General features: G+C 39.9%; 1 protein-coding gene across 15 annotated transcripts in view; it reads left to right on the top strand.

Annotated features, from left to right (window-relative positions):
- The first annotated feature begins 7,598 nt into the window (after window positions 1-7,598).
- The window catches only part of ptprk (protein tyrosine phosphatase receptor type K), a 168,134-nt gene continuing 150,455 nt past the window's right edge, over window positions 7,599-25,277 (top strand). For 13 of the 15 annotated variants that reach the window (XM_041804639.1, XM_041804635.1, XM_041804633.1 and 10 more), the window contains exons 1-2: window positions 7,599-7,918; window positions 16,571-16,594. In XM_041804639.1, coding sequence (XP_041660573.1) covers window positions 7,837-7,918; window positions 16,571-16,594 — 106 coding nt within the window. In that variant the 5' untranslated portion in view covers window positions 7,599-7,836. The remainder of the gene's footprint in view (window positions 7,919-16,570; window positions 16,595-25,277) is intronic. The other 2 variants (XM_041804637.1, XM_041804628.1) reach the window with 1 other exon arrangement.

The following is a 25,277-nucleotide window of genomic DNA, read 5'->3' as shown; positions in this document are numbered from 1 at the left end:
TCTGCTCATGCTCCATAGTGGGGATGTGTCTTCCACCAACATTCATGGTTAAAGAGTGAGCTCTTTATGTTAACAGCTGGAGCCAGAGCCCATTTAAGATCCAATTCCTTGCATTTTCCTTTTCTTGTTGTTATTATTTGATAGAAGGAATAAAGGGACAACCTTTTCTCCACACCACTCCGCCACAGGGACCACTACCAGGGGCAAGTGCTTGATGGTACAATATCAATGTTTACACCAAGGATGAGCAGGTTTTGTCCGACTAGGAAGATGTTTTGCTGGGATGCTTTGAAAAAAATGAGATTTTCACTAATTAACAAAATAAGCACATTTTGAGTAAAATGCATGCATAGGGGAGCTGTTTGGATATCATTGCTGAGCTGATCCAAATGATCTGTATCACTACAAAGAGCCAAAGTTCCCATCTCCACAGTCTCTGCACTGGGCTTTCACTCTTCGTACTTCTGGTGGGGTTACATTCTTGTCCTACAATGGGATTTCAAACTGCGTTAAAGCCGTTGAGGAAGAAGCATGACATGTTAGCAGGAAGAGCTTCACAAACACTCAGATACACACAAACACCAGGAGAGACATTCCAACCTGCCAGCTCTGGTGTAATCATTAGCCCTTACCACACATTCAACTCTCAAATTGGTAATCCCAGCAGGAAGTTTCCTCGCAGTGTGCCTGTCAGGCAGGGAGGGGCAAAATACAAGTGCTAGCAGGGAAAATTCCAGGTAAAGTCTGGGTGATAAATCCAGCTGATTGTGTTCACATTTAAAGCTCTTTCCAGTAAATTTGGGAATGTTCTTGTTTTGTTCAAGTGTGAGGGTGTTTATTGACACTGTTGTGGCTCGGTTATGGCTCAGTAGCCAACTCTGCACCAGGATCACTTCCCCTATCAGTGTGCCTCCATAAGATTCACAAACAACCCTATTTAAAAAAAAAGTTTGGATGCTGTGTAAAATATAAATAGGAACAGAATGCAAGAGCGTTCAAATCTCATAAACACAATTTTTTTCAAAATAGAACATAAACAACACATCAGACATTGAAACGGAGACGTCTGTTTTGATGATGAATATCATTTTGAATTTCGAAAGAAGTAGGGCTGGGGCAACACAAGGCTAGAAAAGTAAGTGGTAGTACTGAAAAACAGCTGGATGACCATTTTGAAACTAATCAGGATTAACTGGCAACAGGTCAGTAACATGACTGCATATAAATTAGAATTTTAAGATGAAGAGTCTCTCAATAGTGAAGATGGGCAGAGGTTCACCAATCTTTGGAAACTTGCGTTTAAAAGTTGTTGAAAACTTTGAGAAAATGTTTCTCAACCTAAAACTGTGAAGACTTTGAATATCTCACCATCTACAATATATAATGTCAAAATATTCAGGGAAGCTGGAGAAATCTGCGACAAGGTGAAAAGTCAGTATTGGATGCTCTTTATCTTTTGGCCCTCAGGTGTTACTGCATTAAAAAACAGGCATGATTCTGTATTTGAAGTTACTGCATGGGCTTAGGAACATACAATTCCTCACGCCATCCAAAAATGATAGCTAACCCTAACCCAGCTAGAATCCTACATCAGACAAGAATGGGACAACATTCTTCTCCCAAAACTCCAAAAAGTGGTCTCCTCCCTTCCCAGACAGGCACAGATTGTTGTCATCAGAAGAGGGGATACTACACAATGGTAGAGATCGCCATGTCCTTACTTTTTTTGAGATGTGTTCCTGCCATCAAATTCATAATGAGCTAATATTTTTCCACGAAATGGTAAAATGTCTTAATTTCAACATCTGACATGTTGTTTCTGTTGTATTGTGGATAAAATATGTTTTTGAGATTTGCAAATCAATGCATTCTGTGTTTATTTACATTTTAGACAGTCAGGCATAACAAGGTCTTAAAGTCCTGCCTTATACTGGCAATGTGAAAGGAGCATATAGAGACCTGCACATGGACTATGATATGGACAACCGACTCTCCAAAAGCTGATCTGCTGAAACTGAAAGTTTTATGATGACAACCGTCAAATCCTTAGCATATAAACTGTTTTAATCCATCTTTTCTTAAATTATAAATGTTCTGGACAATGAGCTATATCTCTTTGAATTGTTCCCCTTGATTCCTATGACTTCATACAGAAGCAAACAGACATCCATACCTGTAAATACAGTTGTTCTTGCAAGATGTGCCCATGCAAAATCCTTTCTGAGTTTTAAGTACAGGTATGCTCAGATGATTCCAGCCCCCTGTAAACAAACCTGTAAATGTAAGTGGCTGCCTGCATCAATGCGTACAAAAATGGTAGCATGACAGCTGCGTGTGCCAGAAAATAGCTGCAAATAACAACCTGGTACCTGCAACTTCAGCAAACACAAGAGTAAAAAACACACTGCTGTCTATAATAGCAGGGTACAAACGCTGTGTTAGAAAAGAAAAATCACATTTTGAAGGAGAGAGGAAGCATCAGAGGGACTTTATGATGACAGGCACACGGGTTTCATTTTCAGGACACCTACAGATCCTAGCCAGATAGTTAGATTTGCTGTCAGAGCAGAAAGAAACACTTATGATTACCAACACTCCAGTTCAGCTACAAAAGAAGAAAAGTTTGCACATGTGAATATTCTTGTCTTCCTTAACCAGAGACTAGGGAGAAGATATTTTTCACATCTTTTATGCTGAAAAGATTGCACCAAGCGAGACAAAATACACAAATATTCATGTGTTCATCCCCATCCACACACATATTTTTAGTCCAGCTGTGCACCAAATCATACCATATATTTTGTCTTTTAGGCAGGCCTGTCATGATGTCATCTAGCTTCGGTTTGACACGCACGGCTGTCATCGGCGCTGGCAGATGGTGAAATGTGGGCAAATGATTTGTTTTGAGTTCTACCAGCAGCATACACAAACACAAGCACAGGTTAGCTCCAGGATGATGCACCAGCATCCACATAAGCTAACAGATAATGTGTTAAATGTAATAAATGCAGTGATTCATTTTATGATCTAAAACCAAGGATGTAAAGGTCAGCCTTGAACCGTATGCTAAAGTGATTAAATTCAGTTTCTGACAGAAAGGTTCTTGCAACAAATAAAAAAAAAGTGAAGTTCACAGTCCAGCAACTGTCCACAAGGTCTCCTGTAAATCAAAAGGAAGTACCTCCTGGCTGTACATCTTGATGACGCTGCACATCCTGACTCTGCTCCTATTTGAGTCTTTGAAAGAGGTTGATTTTTGTCCTTCAGAACTCTTTTATCTCTCCGTTTAGTCTTCAGTGCAGTAAATGAGCACATTAAGGACATTTATATCATCCAAAAACACTGTTCTGTGATGACTAACAGACTTAATTTGAAATTGCATAGAATGTGAAAGAGTATTTTAAGGGGCATGGGCTTAGCCAGGTACTGAAAGATTCTGTGTCAGAACAACTTTTGAAATGTTGTAGATGAGTCTCACTTATGCTGAAAAAGTCTATTAATATGAATTGAGGTCAGTCAGCAAGTTTACAGGCTATCAAAGGATAAAATTTCTGTCGATCTTATTCAAAGTGGATTCTTAACATGCATGTGAACACTGATTGAAATCAAGGTTGGACTGGCACATCTACATAATGCAGTCGCAGACTGATAACTACAACTTATTAGCCCCACATCTATTATTCTAAATGTTAAAGTGCACTTAAGAACTGCTTAACTTCAACTGCTGTCATCACTTCCATCCATCCATTTTCTATACCACTTATCCCGTTCGGGGTCGCAGGGGGGGCTGGAGCCTATCCCAGCTGTCATTGGGTGAGAGCACGCCCTGGACTAGTCGCCAGTCAATCACAGGGCTGACATATAGAGACAGACAACCAGGCAGACTCACACTCACACATACGGCCAATTTAGAGTGATCATTTAACCTAATGAGCATTTTTTTGGTGGTGGGAGGAAGCCAGAGTACCCGGAGAGAACCCATGCGTGCACGGGCAGAACATGCAAACTTGACCTGACCTGGAAGCGAACCAAGGACCTTCTTGCTGTGAGGCAACAGCGCTAACCCCTGCATCAACGTGCAGCCTTTCATCACTTCCATTACTTAAATAAAGATAGATTTTTTTTTCAGGCATGGTTACACCTAAGGCCTTGTCCACACGGAGATGAAAATTATATGTTTCCATTTCAGTTTGAAAAAGTTTTCCGTAAACACGGGGTCATTTCAGGAAATGTACACGTAACACGAAACGTAATGACTGTAAACGCTGTAGTATATATGCCAAGCCTGTAGGCAGTGCTGTAACGCTGCCACGGAAATGCACCAAAAGAGAGAGGAAGATGATGTAAAACTGCCCAAAACTTTCTTCTGGTTGTCCTTCAGATGTTCTCCTCAGTGGATCTAAGAACATCTGGTGTATGCTATTCTCAGTGGTGGTAAAGGAGCAACACATTTTGCTGTAAAAGCCATAATAAGCTCAGTAGCTTCTGCAGCATGAACACAACCCTGTTATCCGCCATTATTGTTTTGGCTTGATCCGCGCATGCGGCTTGAGTGGGCTATGCTATGTGTGACATAATTGTTTTAAGAAAGATGGCTGTCCACATGGAGACGAAACGGTTTACGGATTTGTTCACTCAGGGACCCTGTTTCAAAAAGTAGTGTTTACGGCCTCCCAAAACGCTGTTTCCATGTGGTTGAAACGCTGAAACAACAAAGAACTTTTGCGTATACTCCTGAATTCGTCTCCGCGTGGACAGGGTCTAAATCAATCCAGACTGGACAGTTGTACTTCAATGCAATATAAAACAATCAGCAAAGTGGCCAGAGCCATGTATTGTAAAATCCAGTGTATAATCGGCACTATAGTGTACTGGGGCGATTTATATCTTTGTTTCCAACGTATGTGACTGATGTCTGTGTATCTAGGTATACAGACAATGCCTCATGGTTTCAAACGCAAAGAACTGCACATTTGTTTGGATGGATTAAAGCTTATAAACTACCTGTAGCCATTGGGAGAGGAAATTATTGTCTGGGTTTTCACCATCAAGCAGTGCTTTATATTGAATGATTAATCCTGATATGTTTCATATCAAAGTGGTTAATATGACTACATATTATATAAAGCTGATAAATATGACACGTTAGCAAACTCACATACAATATTACCAAAGTCTAATACAAAAGTTACATTTATTCAGTGTACTTGAGGCATATTCTGGATGAAAATATTACGGAAGGGAGTTTCACAGGTACATCAGACTTTACGAAAATTCCCAAAGGAATGAATGGACTTCCTGTTTGCTTACCTCCATAACCATGTGGAAACGAGGCAATACACCAAGTGCTAAGGCATGCAATGTTAATACCGCGTGTGTGTGCATCTGCTACTGTCAGATACTGCATGAGACGAAACAGAATTGAAAATTCACCCCATTCACTGTGTAATGTAAAAGGCTGCTTCATTGCTCAGAACATAATGACACAGACCAGACTGGCAAGGTTTGGTGCCACATTTCAATCGCTTTTCTCCCTCGTAAGGTCATAACCATACATTTAAAGAAAACAGGAAGCATACTGTTAGTGTTTCCGTTACTGTCAAGTGCCGGTTTGACTGCAAACACTCCCCAGTAAGACCAAAAAGTGATGGGTAGAGGATGACCGAGCTGTGAGTCTGCCAGGGGGAGCAGTCAGGGGAGAATTGATTTATAGACCTTCTTTAGGATGGCCTACTACATGACATACCAAACAATCAACAAAGAACCAAACAGTATACTGGTTTTATTCTGAACAGCAAAAAATGTGGAGAACTTTGTAATTTGGCTGAAAGGACATAAGCTGCTCTTGCTCCGGCACTCACCGTTGTCTTTCTATCTTCTTATGCACTCTAATGCTGTTCAACTTTTTCAATTTTAAAGTTTTTTTGTTGTTTTTTTTTTTTTTTTCTTTATTTTGATGAAGAGAGATAGGAAATAAGGGGAGAGAAAGTGGGGAAAGGTATGCACTAAAGAACGCCAGGATCCGGATTTGGACCTGTAAGTGGTTTGTCGAGGACTGCAACCTTGGTGCCTGCTCTACCAACTGAACTAAACTGGCACCCTATTCACAGGTCAAAGCCCAGTATTGAAACTGGTTGATTTAAGTGTGTACATACAGGAATAAACTGATCCCAAATCTCCTCATCTGGGTGTGGTAGTCCAACCTCAAGAAATTCAAATGAGTATGATTTCGGTACATACATGCTAGATGTTTTAAACTTCTATTTTTACCTGGAGTTACACAGTAACTCTGCCTTTTCAGCATCATGCAAGTGCAATTTTAGAGGGCTTTTTATGTTGTTAACATGTCATGGACCTCAGAGGTGGACAAAGTGTGACGTACTTTTCTTTTTAGTAACTTTACAATATTGTTCCTGTCTTGAAAACATCTTTGTAATATGTACACTCTTTCAAACACTTGGCTCTGGAACTGAAGCTGCTAGATGGTCATGTCACCACCGGCTAGTTAGCTAACTGTTTCTGCCTGCCATTTGGTGCTAAGCAGGTAGCATGCAGTAGGTTTTAGGGCTGTCAGTGTAAACAGCTGCCTGCTGGGGGAAAAAACAATGTTATGTGAGAGGTGAAAGTCAAACCAAACAATACATCATTTGGCCAGACAGCAATACTAAGTGAACACTTAGGCGCACTCTGAATAAGTCAGATAGGGATCTTTTGCTGCAGAGGTCTTAGCAAAATATTTGGTTAGGCTGTAGATGCTTCAATGTGTTTCACTTTTCTAAGGACTGACTCCACTTCTCATGCCAGTATTGAAGTTTTTTAGTATTTATCATTTATAATAGGATCAACGTATTGATTACAATGCAATTAAGGACCATAATTAGTGCATTATCTGTTTTAATTGCATGCATTTACTATAGAAATTCTGAGATTAATGGCAATTTTTATCATTTCACAGCTGTATTACATACTTCAGATTTGTAGATTATTATTATCTAACTCATATCGACAACATTTTTATGTTCTCACTCTTAAATTACAATACATTTTAATTATTTTTAGTTTAAAAGATTTATTAGAATATGAGAATAAAACTCTCAGGAGACATAGGCTATAACTGTTTATTTATATTTAGTATATGTCATTTGACATAGGCTGTTGACTTGAAGTGAAATCTACAGCCAACATAAGCAAACCTTATTTTGTAGGTTTTTATAGATGAAAAACGTGTTTTTAGGATTGACTTACACTCTAAATTCAGAGATTTATTACAAAGTTATAAAAAAAACATACAGTTTAAATGTCGGTACAGACAGAGGGAAATTTAAAATGACAGAGGCATGTGTGGCTGTCTCTCGTTTAAATAAATTAACGTCGATTAAAAACACTCTGATTTTAAAAGTTAAGTAATAATGGCGTTTGAAACAATGATGTAAAAACAACAATGAACATAACTGAAATGTAAAAACACAAAACGAAATGCTGGTTTTGTCACTTTTTCTTTTTTTTTCAATCAACTCCAGCCTCGTGACGTCACACACTCTCTCCGCTTCGCTCGCGCTCCCTCCCCTCCCTCCCCGCCTCGCTCCCAGTCTCTCGCTCGCGCTCCCTCACTCTCTGCGTGAAACAAAGTGTAGTGTCCGCGAGAGCCCGTAGGAAGCGAAAAGAGAGTAACCGGAGAAAGGAGAGAATGGGGCGGCTGAATTCACCGCAACAGGAGGAATAATAACGTTCAAAAAGAAGACAAAACACAGAAGACGGAGGAGGAAGGCGCAGGGAAAAACTTTTGCGGGAGGAGAAAAACTGTTACGGACTCAACCAACGGCCACGTTTTAAAACATGGATACACTTTTCTCTGTTTTCCCAGGACTCCTGTTTCTCCTCTCGACCGTTGGAAACGTCTCCGGTCAGATACCGACAGGTAAGGACGGAAACTGAATTAAACAGAGAGTTTATGGGGGTTTCTGTGCGATGAATTGAAAGTTTGGACGGCTTTCCCATCCGTGTTAGCGAATGAATTCCTGACAGGTGTGTTTAGGTGTTACGGAAAAGTTAGCTACCGTGTTGAAAATGTACCGTCGTATCTGTCCTGGCGCTTTGGTTCTGTTTTCAGACATGAACTCTGGCTAAATTGACTCTTTTTGTCACTGATGAAATATGAAATGTTTCTACGGCTGCATACGAGCCGAGGTCTGGGCTGTCGGAGCCTGCGTGAGACTCTCGGCTCTTGTTTGAACTTCGCCTGTTTGCCAAGTAGGCTGCACATACTTGCACAAATGAGTAACAGCCTACTGACCTAATGCTTGAATTGCTCACTCAAATTTCCAGGTTTTAAACAATGTGGAATTAATTATCCGGGCTCGGGACTCCGAGCTGTAGATTTTCTGTAAAACGGTCTTGAATGCGGACCAAAAGACACACATATTCTTCATCAACTTGCAGCAATTAGCAAAGGAGCTATAGTAGCTGACATTTGCGCGTTTGCTTTGTATCACCTTTTCAAACAAGAGTTTGAGTGAAATGAAAGGGCTTGTATGATCGTGTGGGGAAACATCGTTCTCTGTACAGCCTGACGGACAGCGCATGAATGGAGAAAAAGTTGCGCTGTACACAGGGATCACCCACTAATAACTGTAATATTCACACATAATCACGCTGATGACTAGTATTATGTCCAGTTATAACTGTAATCTAACACTTTATGGCGTTTAGTTCACGTGATCTCTGCATTTACAGCTTTACACAGTAATTTCTCCCTCATCCCTTTGGGGGATGAATTCTATTGTGCGGTGTCATTGTCGACTCTTGGATGTTTTAAGGTGGTTGAGGGTCTTTTTACATTGCTTTTTGGTCTTTGCAAACTCGTCTGCTCCAACTTTATTCGCGCAGCATGCTGTAAAACCTAATGGATGGGAATACAGTCTGCACGCCGATAGTCTGCTGAGTGAACGGTGTTCTTGCACAGTGATTTAACTCCAAAAAGATTAAAAAGAGGAGGGGATCGTTTGCTTTTTCTATCTATAACCCCTTTCCTGTGAATTTGCAAGGATTAATGATGGTAGACGTGATTTTATGGGCTATCTGCAAGACGGATGGGGATGAAACTTAAACTCGAAGACAGTTAAAGTCCGTGCAACCGTATGCATGATGATTGTTGCATTAAACGCGCTCTGTTTGTCTGTAAATGCATGCAAAATCTGTCTCATGCACTTTAGGATGTCCTTCGATCTCGCCTAAAACCATGAACTGCATTGTAAAGAGTGCCTGATTTGCTCCCGTGTCGTCCGTGCAAGTCTGCAGAAACGCGAATCCCAAACGCTGCAACAGTGCATCTCATAGCATGCACAAGTCCGCTAGATAAACTATCAGAGTGAGCAGCATTAGTTTGTTGTATGTGCAGGACAGATCCATGGACAGATCGGACTCAGAGAAACCAAAGTCTTCTCCCAAGCTCCGCGCAGGCGAACTCTCTTTACCTGCGTCCCCGTCTTATTTCCGCATTCAGCAGTTGTTCGTGTCTGAACTCCGTAGACAGAGACACTTCTACAGCTGCTAGACAGCTGACCTCTGAAGTTAAAATAAAACCAAATAAGGCTCCAACAAATGACTCATAGAGCGCTTTTTAAGCGCAGAACAAGACCAAAATCACAGTTAAGAGTCGTTTTCTGCCTCAGAATTCACATTGCGTTGTTAATGATGTGCATTAACTATACATTAATTACGACTTCATCCGTGCACCTTTTATTGCCCCATCCTTACACTCCATAACTACCCCCCCCCCCACCCCCTCTCCTGTGTGGCCATTTGGCCCTCTGGGGTAACAAATGTGTGGAATTTCTTTGAGGCCTCTTTGGGAATCCGAGTGCTGTTAATTTGCAAGTAAATACTAGTGACCAGAGGCCTCTTTGCACGGGGTGGGAGGTGGGTTATTATTAATGAGGAGGAGTGGGCTTACAGAAGAAAAAACATGTATTCGAAATAAGCAGAAGTCATTTCACTGAATCAGATCCAAGCGAAGCGTCTTTAATTGCAGTGAAATGATTATTTCTCTGGAGAAACGAGTCAATTGCAATGCCCTTTTCTGTGCTCACCATGATTCCTAATTTATGGAGGCAGCTTTTCATTGAGTGCGCATAAAACAAGACCATGCATTTGCGGTAAAAAGATTGAAAAACAGTCATTTTCATCCCAGTGTTATGATGTCTAACCACTGAGGATGATAGGGTTAATGAGTGGATCATGAGTGCAGCCAATCACAGAGACAAAGTGGTGATTATTAAAACAGAAGTTAATAATGAGGGAAATCACGAGGGAGATGTGTGCTGTGCTGCAGCATCTGCAGCAGTCATACCCTGAAATAGACAAGGACAAGAAAAATCCAAAGGATTTAAAAAATGTCCGTCATATTGTAACAAAGTCACTTTGAGTTTGTCTTTTCTCTAAAACTCTCATTTCTGCCTTTATCTTCCCATTTAGAAAGTCAAACTATAAATTCAGACATTTTAGTGGAAATCTGTCTCCTCTTATCAGGCTATTTTGTTTTTGGCCTATCACTTTCAAAGTCAGCGTAATAAATGTGAAGGCGTGTACGTCTCGTCGAATGTACCAAGACAGTAAGTGAGCTTTTGTTAATTTGACAACTTTCTAAATCTGTCCTCTCTGATCGAGCTGTGACACATATTCCCGCCGTCTTTAATCTTAATGAAGTGAAATAATTGTTTTCCATTAGCGTCTGCAGACAAATTAAGAGGCTGCCGCTGCCACCGAACACCACATCTGAGCTGGTTTAATTATAAATCTGAATTATTTTAGTATTTTGAACATTAGAACCAAGTTGGTTTAATTATAATTACTTTTCAGCCCCGTTTGAAAGATGAAATTAAAATGTGTTTTCCCAGAGAAAGGCGAGAGAAAGGGAGTGAAAGTGAGAAAAAGGAGAAGAGGAGGAGGAGGAGGAAAAAAAACAAGAAATGCAACCATTGGTTTTTGGCCGTAGGCATCTCCTCCACTCAAGAGACTGTGAAAACGGCAGGAGGGAGTGTGTTTGTGTGTGTTTCTCTGTCATTTCTTGTGTGTGTGTGTGCTGTGATTGTGTGTGTCATCAGTATTTCTGTTACTTGAAGAGAATGAGGGAGGCCGATGCTTTTAAGCCCTGCGGAGTACAGTGGTACAAAGATGTTTGCGTCTCATTTAGTCTCATGTGAAAATGCCTCCTCATTCTACTCATGCCATGTAAAATGGCGCCAAATCAAAGGCCTTTTTTATTTATTTTCTCGTTAAAAGTAATGCCTTAGACCGCCGTCCTTCAGATCCATCCTAATGTCTTCTCTTCAAATCAAACGCCGCTTTGCTCAGAGCCAAACTGTTTCCACGGATTTCAATTTAGTGGTAGATTTGAGAAATCCATCTCTTTGAAAGTAACTGGCTCATTTCTCCCGTCGTTTGGGGATGAAGCCGGCGTGCACACAAGCGTGTGTGTGTGAAATGTAATTAATCTGTTGAGAGAATTCATTAGCTAATCCCTCATTAGACTTTGCTGCATGTGTGTCTGTGTGTATGAATTGGAGGGTTTGTGCTGAAATATGGATTAGCGACACACAACGGCGGTGCAACCTCTTAGTCCCGCGCTGTTGCCAGAGAGTTTAGTGAGAGAGACATGACATGACTGACACAGGCTGTGGTTCAGGTTTGTCATACATCCTGCTGTGCAAAAGCTGTGAACTACAACAAGTTGCTTGACTAATCCCGAGAAAAGTTTTAATTAGAGGAAGTTTCAAGCTGTTTTTTCAGATTTGGATGTCTCAATCAATGCTACTTCCACCAAGTTCTTGTTTACGTGCTGATTTCTTTCTTCATTAATTTATCAGTCGATAAGACCTTCAACCAATGTTGGAATAGTCAGCCAACCAGAAAGCTTGATTGTATACTTTAGTTTATCACATAATTAAAGTCAAACTTTCACATACTTTTTATCTTCAGTTAATATTTTACCTCTGTTTTCCTTAATGCTATACTGATTTTTGGGGGGCTTTGAATCATCAGTTGGACAAAAAAGACAAACGCTTTGATTGAAGCATATTCAGTAATGATGAAAAGCCAAAAGAGTTGCAGGCTTAGTGTGAAAAGTTAAGTCGTAATTGTAAGACTTGGGAACTTGGCCCAAAGATTGCTTTAATCCGGTCCATATGACTGGCCCATATAGCAAGACATTTTGTAGTCTCAGGCTTCACTGCAAAACTTAAATCCCAGCAGTTACTCACAGTAGTGCTTCCAGTGTTCGCCTAGCCCGTAGATCTTAAACTGGGATGATGTCACAGGTTTTAAATTCAATTTCCCAGAAGAAAAGGCCAGATCAGACCACATGATACAGCCAGATGTTGGCTATTGCTGCCTATTGTCAAATGTAGGGCCAAAATATAAACATCAGGATCAACATCAGATCAAACATCAGAACAACAGATGCTCTTGTAGTGTGACGTTTTCAACAATGCGTCCAAGATGCCCCATGACCACGATTCCAAAAGCAGGTCGAGATCAAGGATCCTGACCTGACCTGAACGACCAATGGGAAAACATACTCCCTATCTTTGTACCGTCATTCACAAGAGTTACATAATGCTGTTCCCCACATCCAATTTCTTTTTCCTCTGGGTATCTTCTGTTTATGCAGCAAGGCTAGCATAGCTAATAAAGACTTAGAATATTATTGGCATGACGTTGGTATTGGCAGGTATTAACTCAAAAAGTTAATGGGCACAGATGGCCTCGTAGTCAGGTCGTGGGCAGCATCGCTATGAGATCTTATGTTGGTGTGATGGTTGACACTACTTAACCAACCTCCCGTATGACCTATGAACTCATGAAGACAGTAGATAAAGTCATGATGACAACGTGATGATTGGCCAAGATCACACTCAAAGTGTCTGTTGGCTGAGATGGGACAAGATTTTTGTTGTGTAGTCTGGTATGGTGTTATCGCAAAAGACAAAAAAAACATCCTGTAGTCTGATCCGCCCATTAATCAAACCAAGATGGTTGAAATATCCTGTATGGAATCACTTTATATGCTGATTAAGCTTAGACTTTGACTTAATTAACAGGTGTTTCTCCTTCTAATGGTCTTGGTCATTTTTTTTTTTTTTTTTACCACAAGTGGTCTTTGGGAAAAGTAGGAAGCAAGTATCAGTGCCATATGAGTGTCTTAATGATAAATCTATTAACCAAGACTCAGAAAGAGTTGGCAGTCATCCTTAATGCCAATCAGAGGACTAGTTGGTTGCTAGCTGCAGCAGCCTTGATTGCATTTGTTATTTAACAGTAGACTTTGTCTTATTTGAAGCACATTTCCTCTGTCATTCAGCGGACAAACAGTCTGAATAAACCTCTTCTGAGAAAGTTTATATGGACATTGATGCTTTGTTTAAAATGGTAGAAACAGAGACTAATGTTTACCTGATAAGAGTAGACTTAATTTGCTAAAGTCTCTTGTGATACCACAAGATTTTTACCTCAAGCAAACTGTCAGACTGTAATTGAAACTTCCTTTATTAGTTCCAGGTGTTTTTTTCCACTTGGTCTGTTTCTGCAAAAGAAAACAAGCAGAAAGAAGCACACTGAATGTTTAAGTCAGGCCTGGATTAACCTTTAGATATAGGAACATGATAGGGGGTTTGAATTATCATTCAGCAAAGCAGGAAGTGATCCATGAAAGTGTTAAAATCCCGTTGGAAATGAAGGTAGATGGCACATCCAAAACAAATCCCGGATCCCTGAAATATCACATCCCTGATGAATGATGGTTATTAGTCCAGTATCATCAATCTCAGCTCGGCCCCGTTTGGCTCTGGTCACAGCTGTCGGTACAAGGGGGCCTTGAAACACCCCGCTGCCTCTCACACACACACACACGCTCACACATGCACTCACACGGTTGGCTAATGACAGATTAAGTAATCAACACTCTCAGCTGATTAATTACATTACAGTTCACACACACTCCTTCCCTCACCCTCTCACAGACACAGATGTGTGCAGCTTCAATACCAGTTGTGTTGTCTAGTGCGCGATGATGGTGAAATGTGTAACGGAGACTGTCTGGTGTGTGTGTAAGGGAGGGGGAGGTCGGCACGAGTGGCGACAGGTGACGACAGTTTTGGGAAAATGATTATTTTTAGGGTTACCATGAGGTGAGGTGAAGCAGAGGGGAAAGGTTGAGATCAGGCATCTGTTGAACAAAGAATTTGGGTTTAAGAACATGTGCAACCCAACAGATTGTCCTAACTTCTTTTAGTGTTAATCTGTGTGTAAAATCTGAGATGGTGCATTCCTAACTTGTCAAAACTCTTTATAATTTGATATATTAATTAAGCTTTGTGTTTTGATACAGTAATCAATAGTATCAAGAGTTATATTTTCAACCAGAAGTTGCATGGAGTCAGCTGTTGGCAACGTATTTGTGCAATTCAACAAGTGTGCAGGTGTTGTCTTCATTTTTTGGTCCTGACAAACAAGAAATTGTGCAATTTTGGGGTACCAAGGCATTGCATTGTTGCTGCCTTGGTATTGAGACAGGTAGGGATATTGTTAGATTTGTCCTCGTGTCATGGTAAAGTTTAAAAATTTGTTATGATGGAGCAGCAATACATTGATGGTTATGCAACCGCTTTGAAAAAATGGTGTGGGCTCATTTGGTCACTGCTGCTGAGTTGAGAGTGAACATTTAAACTGGTTTTTGTAATGCAAGGTCTTAATGGGAGTCCAACTTTGTAAACCAGCTGCATAGGCTTTCATGAGGGATGCTCAGATCTGGTTTGTTGCAGCTGATACCGATCACTGATCACCTATGACTTAGATCTGCAAATACCAGTGATGCCTATGAAATTTTATGTTTTGATGTTGCAGCCAGTTTATTGCTTGGTCAGTCAAATTAGTCCACTTAACAGTAATTCTCGTTTCCTCAACAACACGCCATTACTTAATTGGTTCAGTAGAGCAGTACATAAACCTCCCAAAGAAAATGCAACAAGTATACTACAGTAAATATCACATAATGTGATTATTTATTCATGACAGTTCATGCAAATCGTCTAATAAACAAACGGGGTCCTGCTCTACATATTTAAGTTTCTCTTCAGGCTGCACATTTTTTTCTCAAAATTACAGTTTTTAAAGATGCATATTTATTTACAGAGGAGAACAGGGTCAGAAACAGGGCCTCTCAAAGATACATTTGAACACCTCATGAAGACTTAACATTAGCAAAGGAGTCACGTTTCCTGGGTGTTTTCTGACTTTAGACTAGTCGGCTTCCTGCAGTTACACAGAATGTTTGACTGGATGTGAAATGATTTACCTTGGACCATCCCTAGTAGTGCTAGGAAAAATAATGGCAGAAAGTTATGAAGGGTTGATATACCAAGTCCACAATTGTCCACATCATCACAGCCACAAACATGCCTGTTAAACTAATCTGGACTGAGTTATTTTTTTTTTTAAGATTTATTTTTGGGCTCTTCATGCCTTTATTGATAGCAGAGGACAATGGACAGAATTGGAAACAGGGTTGAGAAAGCTGGGGAAGGACATGTGGGAAAGTGCCACAGGTTGAATTTGAACCAGGGTGGACTGTGCCCTGACTGAGTCCTGTTGTAGAGGTTGTCATAGAAACATAATAAATGTAAACAATACCACCAATCTAAAAGTTAATGTAAGTTAGCTAACTGGCTTTAATTTTCTGGTTTCAAAAAGAGTTCAACACAGGTTTGAACACTAATCTATAGTTTTAACTGAAAGAACTCAGAACAAAGTTTGGGGAATTTCTGTTTCGATGGATGACTGGGCAGCAACAATAAGAGCAGCAGCAGCAGACAGACTTGCAAAGTTGTTTCCAAGTAGACAATCAAAAGTGCTGGATTTCAGTTCTATTTGATTCAAAGTGCTGATGTGCTTGATACCTATCGGATGGCAATTCAGTGAGCCTTTATAATAACACTAGATTGCACACAGTGCCTCTCTCAGCTGCAGAAACCAGTGTTAACCAGGCGATCTGACCTGTGACCCCCAGAGCATTGTTTGTGATATTTTAGTCATGTATTTGCTGATTAGATGGCGTTTCTCTGGTTTTGATGTTGACTTCTTAAGCTTCAAGAAAAGATAACTGAGCTCAAAACAAAGTGATGGAAAAGCTTTATTCATTTTTATGATCAGATCAAGACATAAAATGAATGAGATTGTGCTGGCTTTTAATATAAAACATTTTTAATGTCCTGTGTCTTCTTGCTATGTAAAGTCGTGTAAATGTGGTTAAGTATGTTATATCCTTGCTTTTTGGTTTTTGAGCTGTTGGTCAAAAAGAGGAATCTGTCCATTTCTTTTGTGTACTTGGATCTGGGTTGTCATCCCCAGATAAAATTTTGGGCCTGTTATTGACTGCTGCCTCACAGACAGAGCATGTTTCCTCTCTTGATCAGTATTGCTTAAAGAATTCTACTTCTCTCTTCTAATTGTGACTTTTACTCCTTTGCATGCAGTCTAATCTGATTCTTCTTCTCTGCTTTTCTTCCGTCGCATGCAGCTCATATGGGACGTGCTGAGAAGGGTGAGTTACAAGTGGTCAGCCTAGAGCTGAGCTTCTATTACAGTCACCATCACCTGTCATGGCATAGGGTTTTGTGTTGTCATCATTAACCCATTGTCTTCACCCATTACTCACTGGAAGATCTGTTTTTAAAGTTTAGACAACAGGTATAGTTATGTAATTGATCATACACAGTTATCTAATCTTCATCTAGCTAACATTCTTTGCTAACCATCACATTTGGGTCGAATGATTCTGGGTGTTTTTGTTTTGCTGTTATGAGAAATCTCACACGGATACAACACTGCATCATCTGTGTACAAATCTGTCTTATAAAGTACTGTCATTTGCAGTCAAAGCAATGAGATCTGCATTTTTTTTTTTTTGCATCCTTGGTATTCCCCCAACAATGGAGATCATGGTGTTGCTTTTGGTGCATCTGAAAAGGCATTGACTGTACATATTAGCAGGGAAAGATGTGAACCTTACATATATTTCTATAAAAAGCCAAAATCTTACCTTTTAGTATTGATACAGCATCATAAATTGCTGTAACCGGGGACCACAATGTATCAATGTTTTTTCGTACAGCTATAAAAGATACATATGATAAAATGAGCAGGGTCGTGAACTAGCCTACTTGAACCTTGTTACAAAATTTTAACTCAGTAAAACCTTAAAATCTTGTCTGCATCTGTTTTGCTGTTGAAAATTTCTAGTATTATTGTACTGAATTGCTGAACTTGCTGTGTTACTAGTCTGCTGCCGGTTCCTATACTCCTAGGTAGCCTCTAAGATTGATTTATTTATCAATTTTATTTATTAATATATTTCTGTTGTGTTATTTTGTAATGTTTTTGGATTTAGCTTCTCGTTTCACGACATGTGCGTCTGCTGGCCCGTTGTTACAGGCATGCTAACATAATTGTCTGAATACTGCTGCGACTGTGTTTGTTTTCTTTTAGTTTATCTTGATTTCTTGTAATAAGACTCAGCCGGCTGTGAAACCGAATTGCCTGGGGATAATTAAAGTCATCCAAATCAGAATGAATTTGAATTAGAATTGGTATTTGTGACTCTGTCAGCCTGGCTGTAAGTCAATCTAGTTACCATTTGTTTGTCTGTGTGAGTCTCTCTCCCGCCTTCTTTGTCTGTCTGCCGTGGTGTACTTAGACAGCTGTCGGCAGGTTTGAAGTTTCCAGGTGTTGTTTGTTTAGTTGAGCCAGGTTTTTAATGAAGGATTTTCTGAGTAACTTTGTTCCTGCAGTCCCTGAATACACCTCTTCTTCTTCTCTTTTCATAACTGTCCACTTCAGCTACCTTGCATCCTCTCCCTCTGTCTCACACCTATGCTCTAACTCTCCTCCCCACCCTCCGTCTGTCTCTCTTTCACACACAAACACTCACAGCAGACGGTTGTTAATAAGGGAGTGGTGGGGTTTTTTTTTTGAGAAAGTGACACGTTAGAAAAACAGACATTCTCAGCACTGCACACTGCACTGAGACTCACAGAGACATGTAACTGTCGAGTTTGGTATCCCACAAAGCTTTGCTTTTATGTGACAAATCAAAGTGAAAATGATATTTGTATTATTATTTACAAAAATCCTTTGTTGATTTTACACATGGTCCTAATCACTATAATGCTTGATTTTTTTCTTTGCCTTATGGGACTCAAACACATGATTGTGCTCCATAAACCACATTATTCAATACAAAAATAATAGAGAACTAATGAAGGCCCAACAGGGCGGATAAACTGTCAGCTCATATTATAGCAGGGCATGTTCTTTAAAATAGTTTTGGCAGATTTGACCTCAGCCTCTACAGATCTCATTAAACAACACTTAGCTCAGTCCCTGAGAAAGGATGTGTCTGTAACTAAAACATCTTTCAGAGTTAGAATAATTACAATTTGTCAATTCAAAGCAATTTGATAGTTGGTGGACCAACTTTGTATCTAACTTTCAGTGTTTCCCATAGAATGATTCTGCACTTAGGTGGTGTAGGTGGCCATCCTGCTCAGCTTCTTTTGTTTCTGCTCTTTTGACAGTATTCATCAGCAGTACGTTGTAGAAGGCACTCACAGAATACCTCCTGCCTTTTGATAGCTGGTGAGCTGTGTGTGTGAAAGCATATTGATGCTGAGGTAGTGTATTGCAACCATTACTCTTGAGTGCTACAAGATGATATCGGCAACAAGAAGCTGCAGAAAAATGTGGAACAGTATGTGAAGCTTGATTTTTTAATGTGCATTTACAGGAGGGAAGTACTAATGGATGATTCTCATGTGTGCAGATGGTGACTCTTCAATTTAAAAGAGAAATGCTTGGTTGATGTACTTGAGGAACCTTTAATATGACTGGGTGACCAACCAAAGTATGCCAAAGTGTGGGTGGGAAGCGCTGCTTTTACTTTTAATTTACTGGGACTAGGGATGGAGAAAGTCAGATGACATAAGGTTAAGTTATGATGCGTTAAAATCTGGCTTTTAAAATGAATATCAAGTGAAGGAAAATATAAAACATCATCATCATGTGTTCACATTTAAAGTTGTAAGAAAAGAAAATTTAGGCTTTGGTTATCATTTCCCCAGAAATATAGAATAGATATTACAGATGAAATTACAGACCGTTCAGCGTTTTACTCATATCATCTTTCCACTTAGTAATAGAAAAGTGTCCATAGTTATCTTGAGTCAGCCTTGGATTTCTAAGGAGTCTTAATGGTTATAGGATCAATCAAAATGAATAATTTCTATTCCTGCTAGGCGCTTTATTTTCAATGTTTTTAACAGCTCACAGCTAGAGCCACATAATTGATTGCATTTTAATCACAATCAAGAAGTATTGGTCTTTCTACAATTATAGAAACATGACTGGGGCCAGTTATCCGTCTTTGTAATGCATGCTTAGGTCATAGAAAACTCCATGTGGTCCCTTATTGAAAATATTTTGAGAAATATATGAGCCTATCACATTCTCAGTATCATGTTACCAATAATCACTTTCTTCATTGAAAATTGTGAAAATTCCTGGACAACTTGCCCTATAATCTTATTGATTTTGCTCCCCTCACAGTGGGAAGTTATCCCTGCTAGACGTGAGGTAGGGTTGTCTCAACAGGCAAGACATGACGTAAAAAAGAGGCTCTAGAAATCCAAGATGACAGAAGAGCTGATAGTCTGACACTATATTGACTGCTTTTACATCAATCATTTGTGTAGCTGAACAAGTTCACTATATCAACAGAAGAGCTGAAATAAACATGCTGGTGAGCAGAAAAGATTATGAAGCAGCTTCATCATGTGCACGAATATCTCACTAGTTGCCTCCCAGTGGTGCGTCAGCTTAACGTCAGCACATCTGCTCATCTCAACGTCACAGAGAAATTTTACTTTGACAGTAAAAAATGACACAAAAACACATTAACCTCACCACTGGATTATTGTGCATGCTGAAAACATCACTACATACTGTCCAATATAACATTTATGTTGACTTTTTTTCTGTTGTTTGAGGTAGAAGGCTGTCTTGTACCACAGGCAAGTCTTTCTCAGCAAAAACAGGCATGTGAAACCCCTCTGTAATCAGAGCAAATTGGCTCTAATGATCAAAATGATGACATCCCCTGCTGTTTTGAAGGATACACTCAAGAACCTCTGTAAAAAGCTCATCCTAAACCAGATCAAGTGTCGGCATGAGGCCCAAACCTTATAGTAAATCTCCTGTTTGTCTTCCTCTGCTGTGACAAACCCTACCATTGTCTTGCATGTTTAGCAAATGTTTGGGGGTCTAGCCAAACCACTGAGGATAAAAATACATGGGAATTCTTATTGCTAAAACCAGCATTGTCACTTCAAATCTGTCCTGAGAAGTGAACCACATGATCACACAGTAATCTTTCCTAACTGTCCAAAGGATGTTTTTCAAGAGAGAGCTTCAATTGGAATCAGAAGTCTGACTTTTCAGGGGCATGTGCCTTTTAGTGTCCTTGCTCTGGCTATTTTAGTCCATTCAAAGCTCTTTAAGAGACACTTGAGATAAATTAAGATAAGGACGTGTCTTTTAAGTGACAGGTAACATTGGAATTTATCTAAGGTGGAAAAAGTCCATAAAAGACTTTACTTTCACTTTGCTTTAGTCTGAGTAAACTTGACAACAACACTGAGACAGAGCCTCTTGATGTCAGCCTTCAGGTGCAATAAGGTTTATAGACATGGCCAAAGGGCTGCCCTATGTGTGTGTTTGTGTGTGTAGCTATGGGCAGTGGCTGAAGTGTTTTCCATTAGTCCAGTTAAGAAGACATCTGTCATAAAGCTTCACCACACACACACACACAAAAGTAGCCATAAGCAATCCCTGTGCAGTATAGCATAGCGAGTCTCATCCTGATCTCTGTGTGTAGCCTCGTGTTAAACCCCAGAGGACTTAGAGCCACAGTATGTATACCCTGATAGCAAAAAGGGCACTATTTTTACACTTCTTACAGTCCTTTCTAATAACTATCCTCTGCTCTTTAAGCTGATTTCAGTAGAAAGCAGCAGAAAGCTTTCGAGATATAAACCCCTTTTCAGTGTGTGTTTGAATCGGGCCTCACAGACAGATGACCGGTCCATTAAGATTATCATCTCCATCCCCCGACCATCTATCTTCACATTACTGCTCTGTGTAAGCAGAGATTTAAATCTTCCAGCAGAGTTATCTTTTTCCTCTAATTGATGTTACGCATTTTTTTTTATCAATCTGTCCTCCGTCGTAATCGCTCTTTTGTCTGTCTGTCATCCTGTTGTGTGTGTTTGTACATGACTGCAGACACACGGTCAGTCTGACAGCATGGCGCGCACGTGTTGAACACCTTCAGTCAATCACTCTAACAGACAGGCTGTGTGTGGGAGTCTGCAGACAGACATTTAAATGTTGAACATCTGTCTGTCACATCTCTGGTTGGTCCCACTGAGACACTGTCTGCTCTGCATGCAGCTTGTTAGACATGATAGAGCAACATTATGTAACTAGTTTACCTCCAAACAACAGCTTTGAAATTATCATAATGACTAAGAAATCAAAGTGAAGAAGAAGAACAAATGAAATGTTGCAGTAGATTTTACCTTTTTCTAGAGGACAGGGCTCAGTCCCATTTCTAAATTCACCTCTACCCTTTGATTTCAAGTGCCTCATTCTGTCTTGAAACAGCCTTAAGAGGGGCAAGTTCTTGAAACATCATCCATATTTGTCAACAGCATTTATGTAATCAAATGCAATGACAATAGTAGACATCGTGCTACAAGCGGTTTTGTTTTAATCAAGAGAACCATAATGCATGGGGAAAAAGTAAGATTAATCGATTGTTCTTTTAAATTTTAAATCTTATTTACATAGAACCTACTTAAACTTGCAGCATCTTCTAGGCAGGCATTCGCTGATGATTTGCAAGACATTTTGAAAGATTTCCTGTAACACTTCACTCATGTTAAAGGTCATGTAGCCCTGGCACTCTTAGATTTTAATGTGCATGTGTAGGGTTAAGGCTTAGGCCCCGTCCACACGGAAACAAATTCAGGTGTATTCGCAAAAGTTTTTGTCGGATCGGTGTTTCATCCACATGAAAACGGCATTTTGGGTGACTGTAAATGATACTTTTTGAAACCGGGTCCCAGAGTGCATAAATCCATAAACGAATACCGTTTCATCTCCGTGTGGACTGTTATCCGCATCTTTCTTGAAACGATTATGTCACACACAGCGTAGCGCCCTTAAGGTGCCTGCGCGGGTTAGGCCCAAACAATAATAGCGGACTACACGGTTGTGTTCGTGTTGCAGAAGCTACAGAGCTTGTTGTGGCTTTTACAGAAAAATCCAATGCTCCTTTACCACCACTGTGAAACGCATACACCATATGTTCTTAAATCCAACGCGGAGAACAACCAGAAGGGCAACTAAATGGAAGTTTGTGTTAGTTATCTGTGATATTCTTCTTCTACTCTGGTGCATTTCCGTGGCAGCGTTACAGCGCCACATATAGGCTTGGCATATGTACTACAGCGTTTTCAGTCGTTTCAGTGTTTCCTTGTTTACATGGATATTTCCTAAAACAATCCCGTCTTTACAGAAAACGTTTCCAAAACGAAACGGCAGTATAGCGTTTTCATTTCCGTGTGAACGGGGCCTTAGTGGTAGTGGTAAGGGGTGTGTTGGGATTGAGCCTCAGAAAGGAGAACAAAAATTATTAAAGTAACCATTCTTACTTAACATTTCTTTAGGCAAAGCTTTAATAATGAGTAAAAACGGTAACCAAGAGGTAGGTAGCACATTATGTGTTAATACATTTATGTTTGGAGTCTTAATGATCTATGTTGAAAATCTCTGGGTTTCACACTGTAGATGGAACATGTAAGGAAGTGTGACATTGAAACAGAAATTTTGGAGATATTTGTTTAATGGAACAACTCAGTAACACTAAAAAAACCCTCAGAGAATCAAAGTACAGTCATGTGCTCATGCTGACATTGGGTGGCTAAAGTTCATTGGGTGAACTTTAGTTCTGTCCAAAAAATAGGAGAACAAATAGTTACATTTGAGAACTGCAATAAAGATTTATCAATCAACCAAAGGAAAATAAATCCAAATAGCCAGTAGTCAATGATTGATAGGTTCTATTCTTTTTCAAGCAAAATTCCTCAAATTCTTTATTCCCAGCTTTATTAATTTATTAATTTTCTTATTTTCTTTGCTGTTGTTTTGGATAAACTCTGGAGAAAAATCATGTTTGTAGCTTAAGGAACTGCAATAAAAATCCCCAAATTGATAGGTCCTTTAAAAGAAAATGAAAGACCTAATAGTTGGTGATGTATCGTTAATTCGTTTCACTCGTTTTAAAGCAAAATGCCCCATTTTTTTCTGCTTCCTGCTTCTTAAATTTAACAGTTTGCTTCTCTACTTTGTCATTGCTCTGGTTCTAAATGATTGTTCTGGCGAAGGAAACATTATTGGCTCTGGTAAATGATACGTTTCTTTACACATTTTTTTCATTATATAATTCAAGATATTATCAGCATGATATCCATATTGGCAGATATGAACATTTCTGCTGATATTTACAAATAGTATATCAGCCGTGCATATCAGCTGTAGAAATCCTATCAGCCTTGAATATTGGCAAAATATACAAATGCTCCATCAGGTATAGGAGCGTGCCGAGGGCACCAAACACTCAAAAAAGCCCCTCTGGAGCCTTGAACATTTTGAATGAAGCCCTAAATATAAAACCACTACCAGACTGTCTACTTCCTGTCTCCTGTCTCAGCTCTGCTTGACCCAGCCTCTCTTTGCATAAGAGGCAAAAAGGGTGTGTATACCGGTATTGGCTAAAATGAGTGAGGAAATATTGACATATCAGATATTGGCGAAAATCCACAATGTTTACAGAAATTAGAGAAGAAATCCTGCCTAAAAGACCTAAACTATGAACATTTCTTTTACATTTAAACATTAAGAAAGCTGCACAGAATTAAAGGGGTGCTGTACTAGTTTTGACTGGGCGATTAAATCTGAAAAGCATGTTTCTTGGGAATTAAAATGAGGTCACAAATGTGTAAACATTACCGTACTAGCTTACATCAGAATTTAAATATGCAGCACCACCAGCAGCTTAACTGAGAAAGGGGCCACTCAGGGCTGCATGTAACTTTAAACCTTCAAACATTGAGCTACTCAGATTTATTTCCTCGCATTCATGGAACTTAACAATAGTTTTTTCAGGGTTTCAATAGATTTTAGGGCGTGGACACCTACTGAGGCCGCATTTCCCCAAGGCCTCTCTGTTTTTAAGTGAGTGGCACAGAATAAATCCTTGTGGGAAACACTGAGCAAGAGTTCTTCCACCAGATAACAGAGACTACAAAGTCAGTAAATGGTGCAAAAAGTGAGTCCTTTCCCCTACAAGTGATAAGAAGCAGAAAAAAATCCCAACAGACGCAGCTGCAGAGCAACATGCTGTGAACCAAGAAAAACACCAAAATAGGACATGTGAGGTTTTTGTTGGCAGGTAGCCGTGAGATTCTCAATGTGAAGGTATTTGATTTTTTCATGATACTCACACACTTAGAGGAACACACGCTACTCTGTGTTGTTGACACTAAGCAGACTCCGCTGTGTCTGCTGGAGTCGAACAAAATCAGTCAGTTTTGTCAAACAAACTCTCCTCTCCTGTCCTCTCCTCTACCTCCTCTACATTTCCAATTATGACTCCCTTTACTCCCCTCCACCCTCCTCTAACGCTCATTTACCTTCATTTCCCATTTCTCCTCCTTTTCCCTCCCTTTTCTTTGGAATTTATGGCCCACTAACCCAACAAAGCAACTCCATGTTTATCAAACCCTCCCCCATCCTCCTGTACTCCTTATTCCACCCCCTTACCCCCCTTCTCCCATTCTTCCCCCCTCTAATGCCCCTTCTCTCCCCCTCTTTATCCAACCTCCTTCCCTCCCTTTTCCCCCTGTTTATGTGTTTCTCCCCTCCAAAGACCCAAAACAAGATCAAGGGTGGGATTTTGTGTGCTCAAATCCAGACTAAATGGTGTTGAATTACATGGATAAAGTGTGTGGAGTCTGCTTAAGGTGGAAATAGCAATTGGAGCTTCCCACAGGAGAAACATAAAAACAAAAACTTGCAGTACTTTTGAGAGCACTTTATCTTACTTAAGC

The sequence above is a fragment of the Cheilinus undulatus genome, linkage group 14, assembly GCF_018320785.1.
Source record: "Cheilinus undulatus linkage group 14, ASM1832078v1, whole genome shotgun sequence".
Taxonomy (NCBI): Eukaryota; Metazoa; Chordata; class Actinopteri; order Labriformes; family Labridae; genus Cheilinus; species Cheilinus undulatus.
This window is presented reverse-complemented; position numbering and strand designations above follow the sequence as displayed.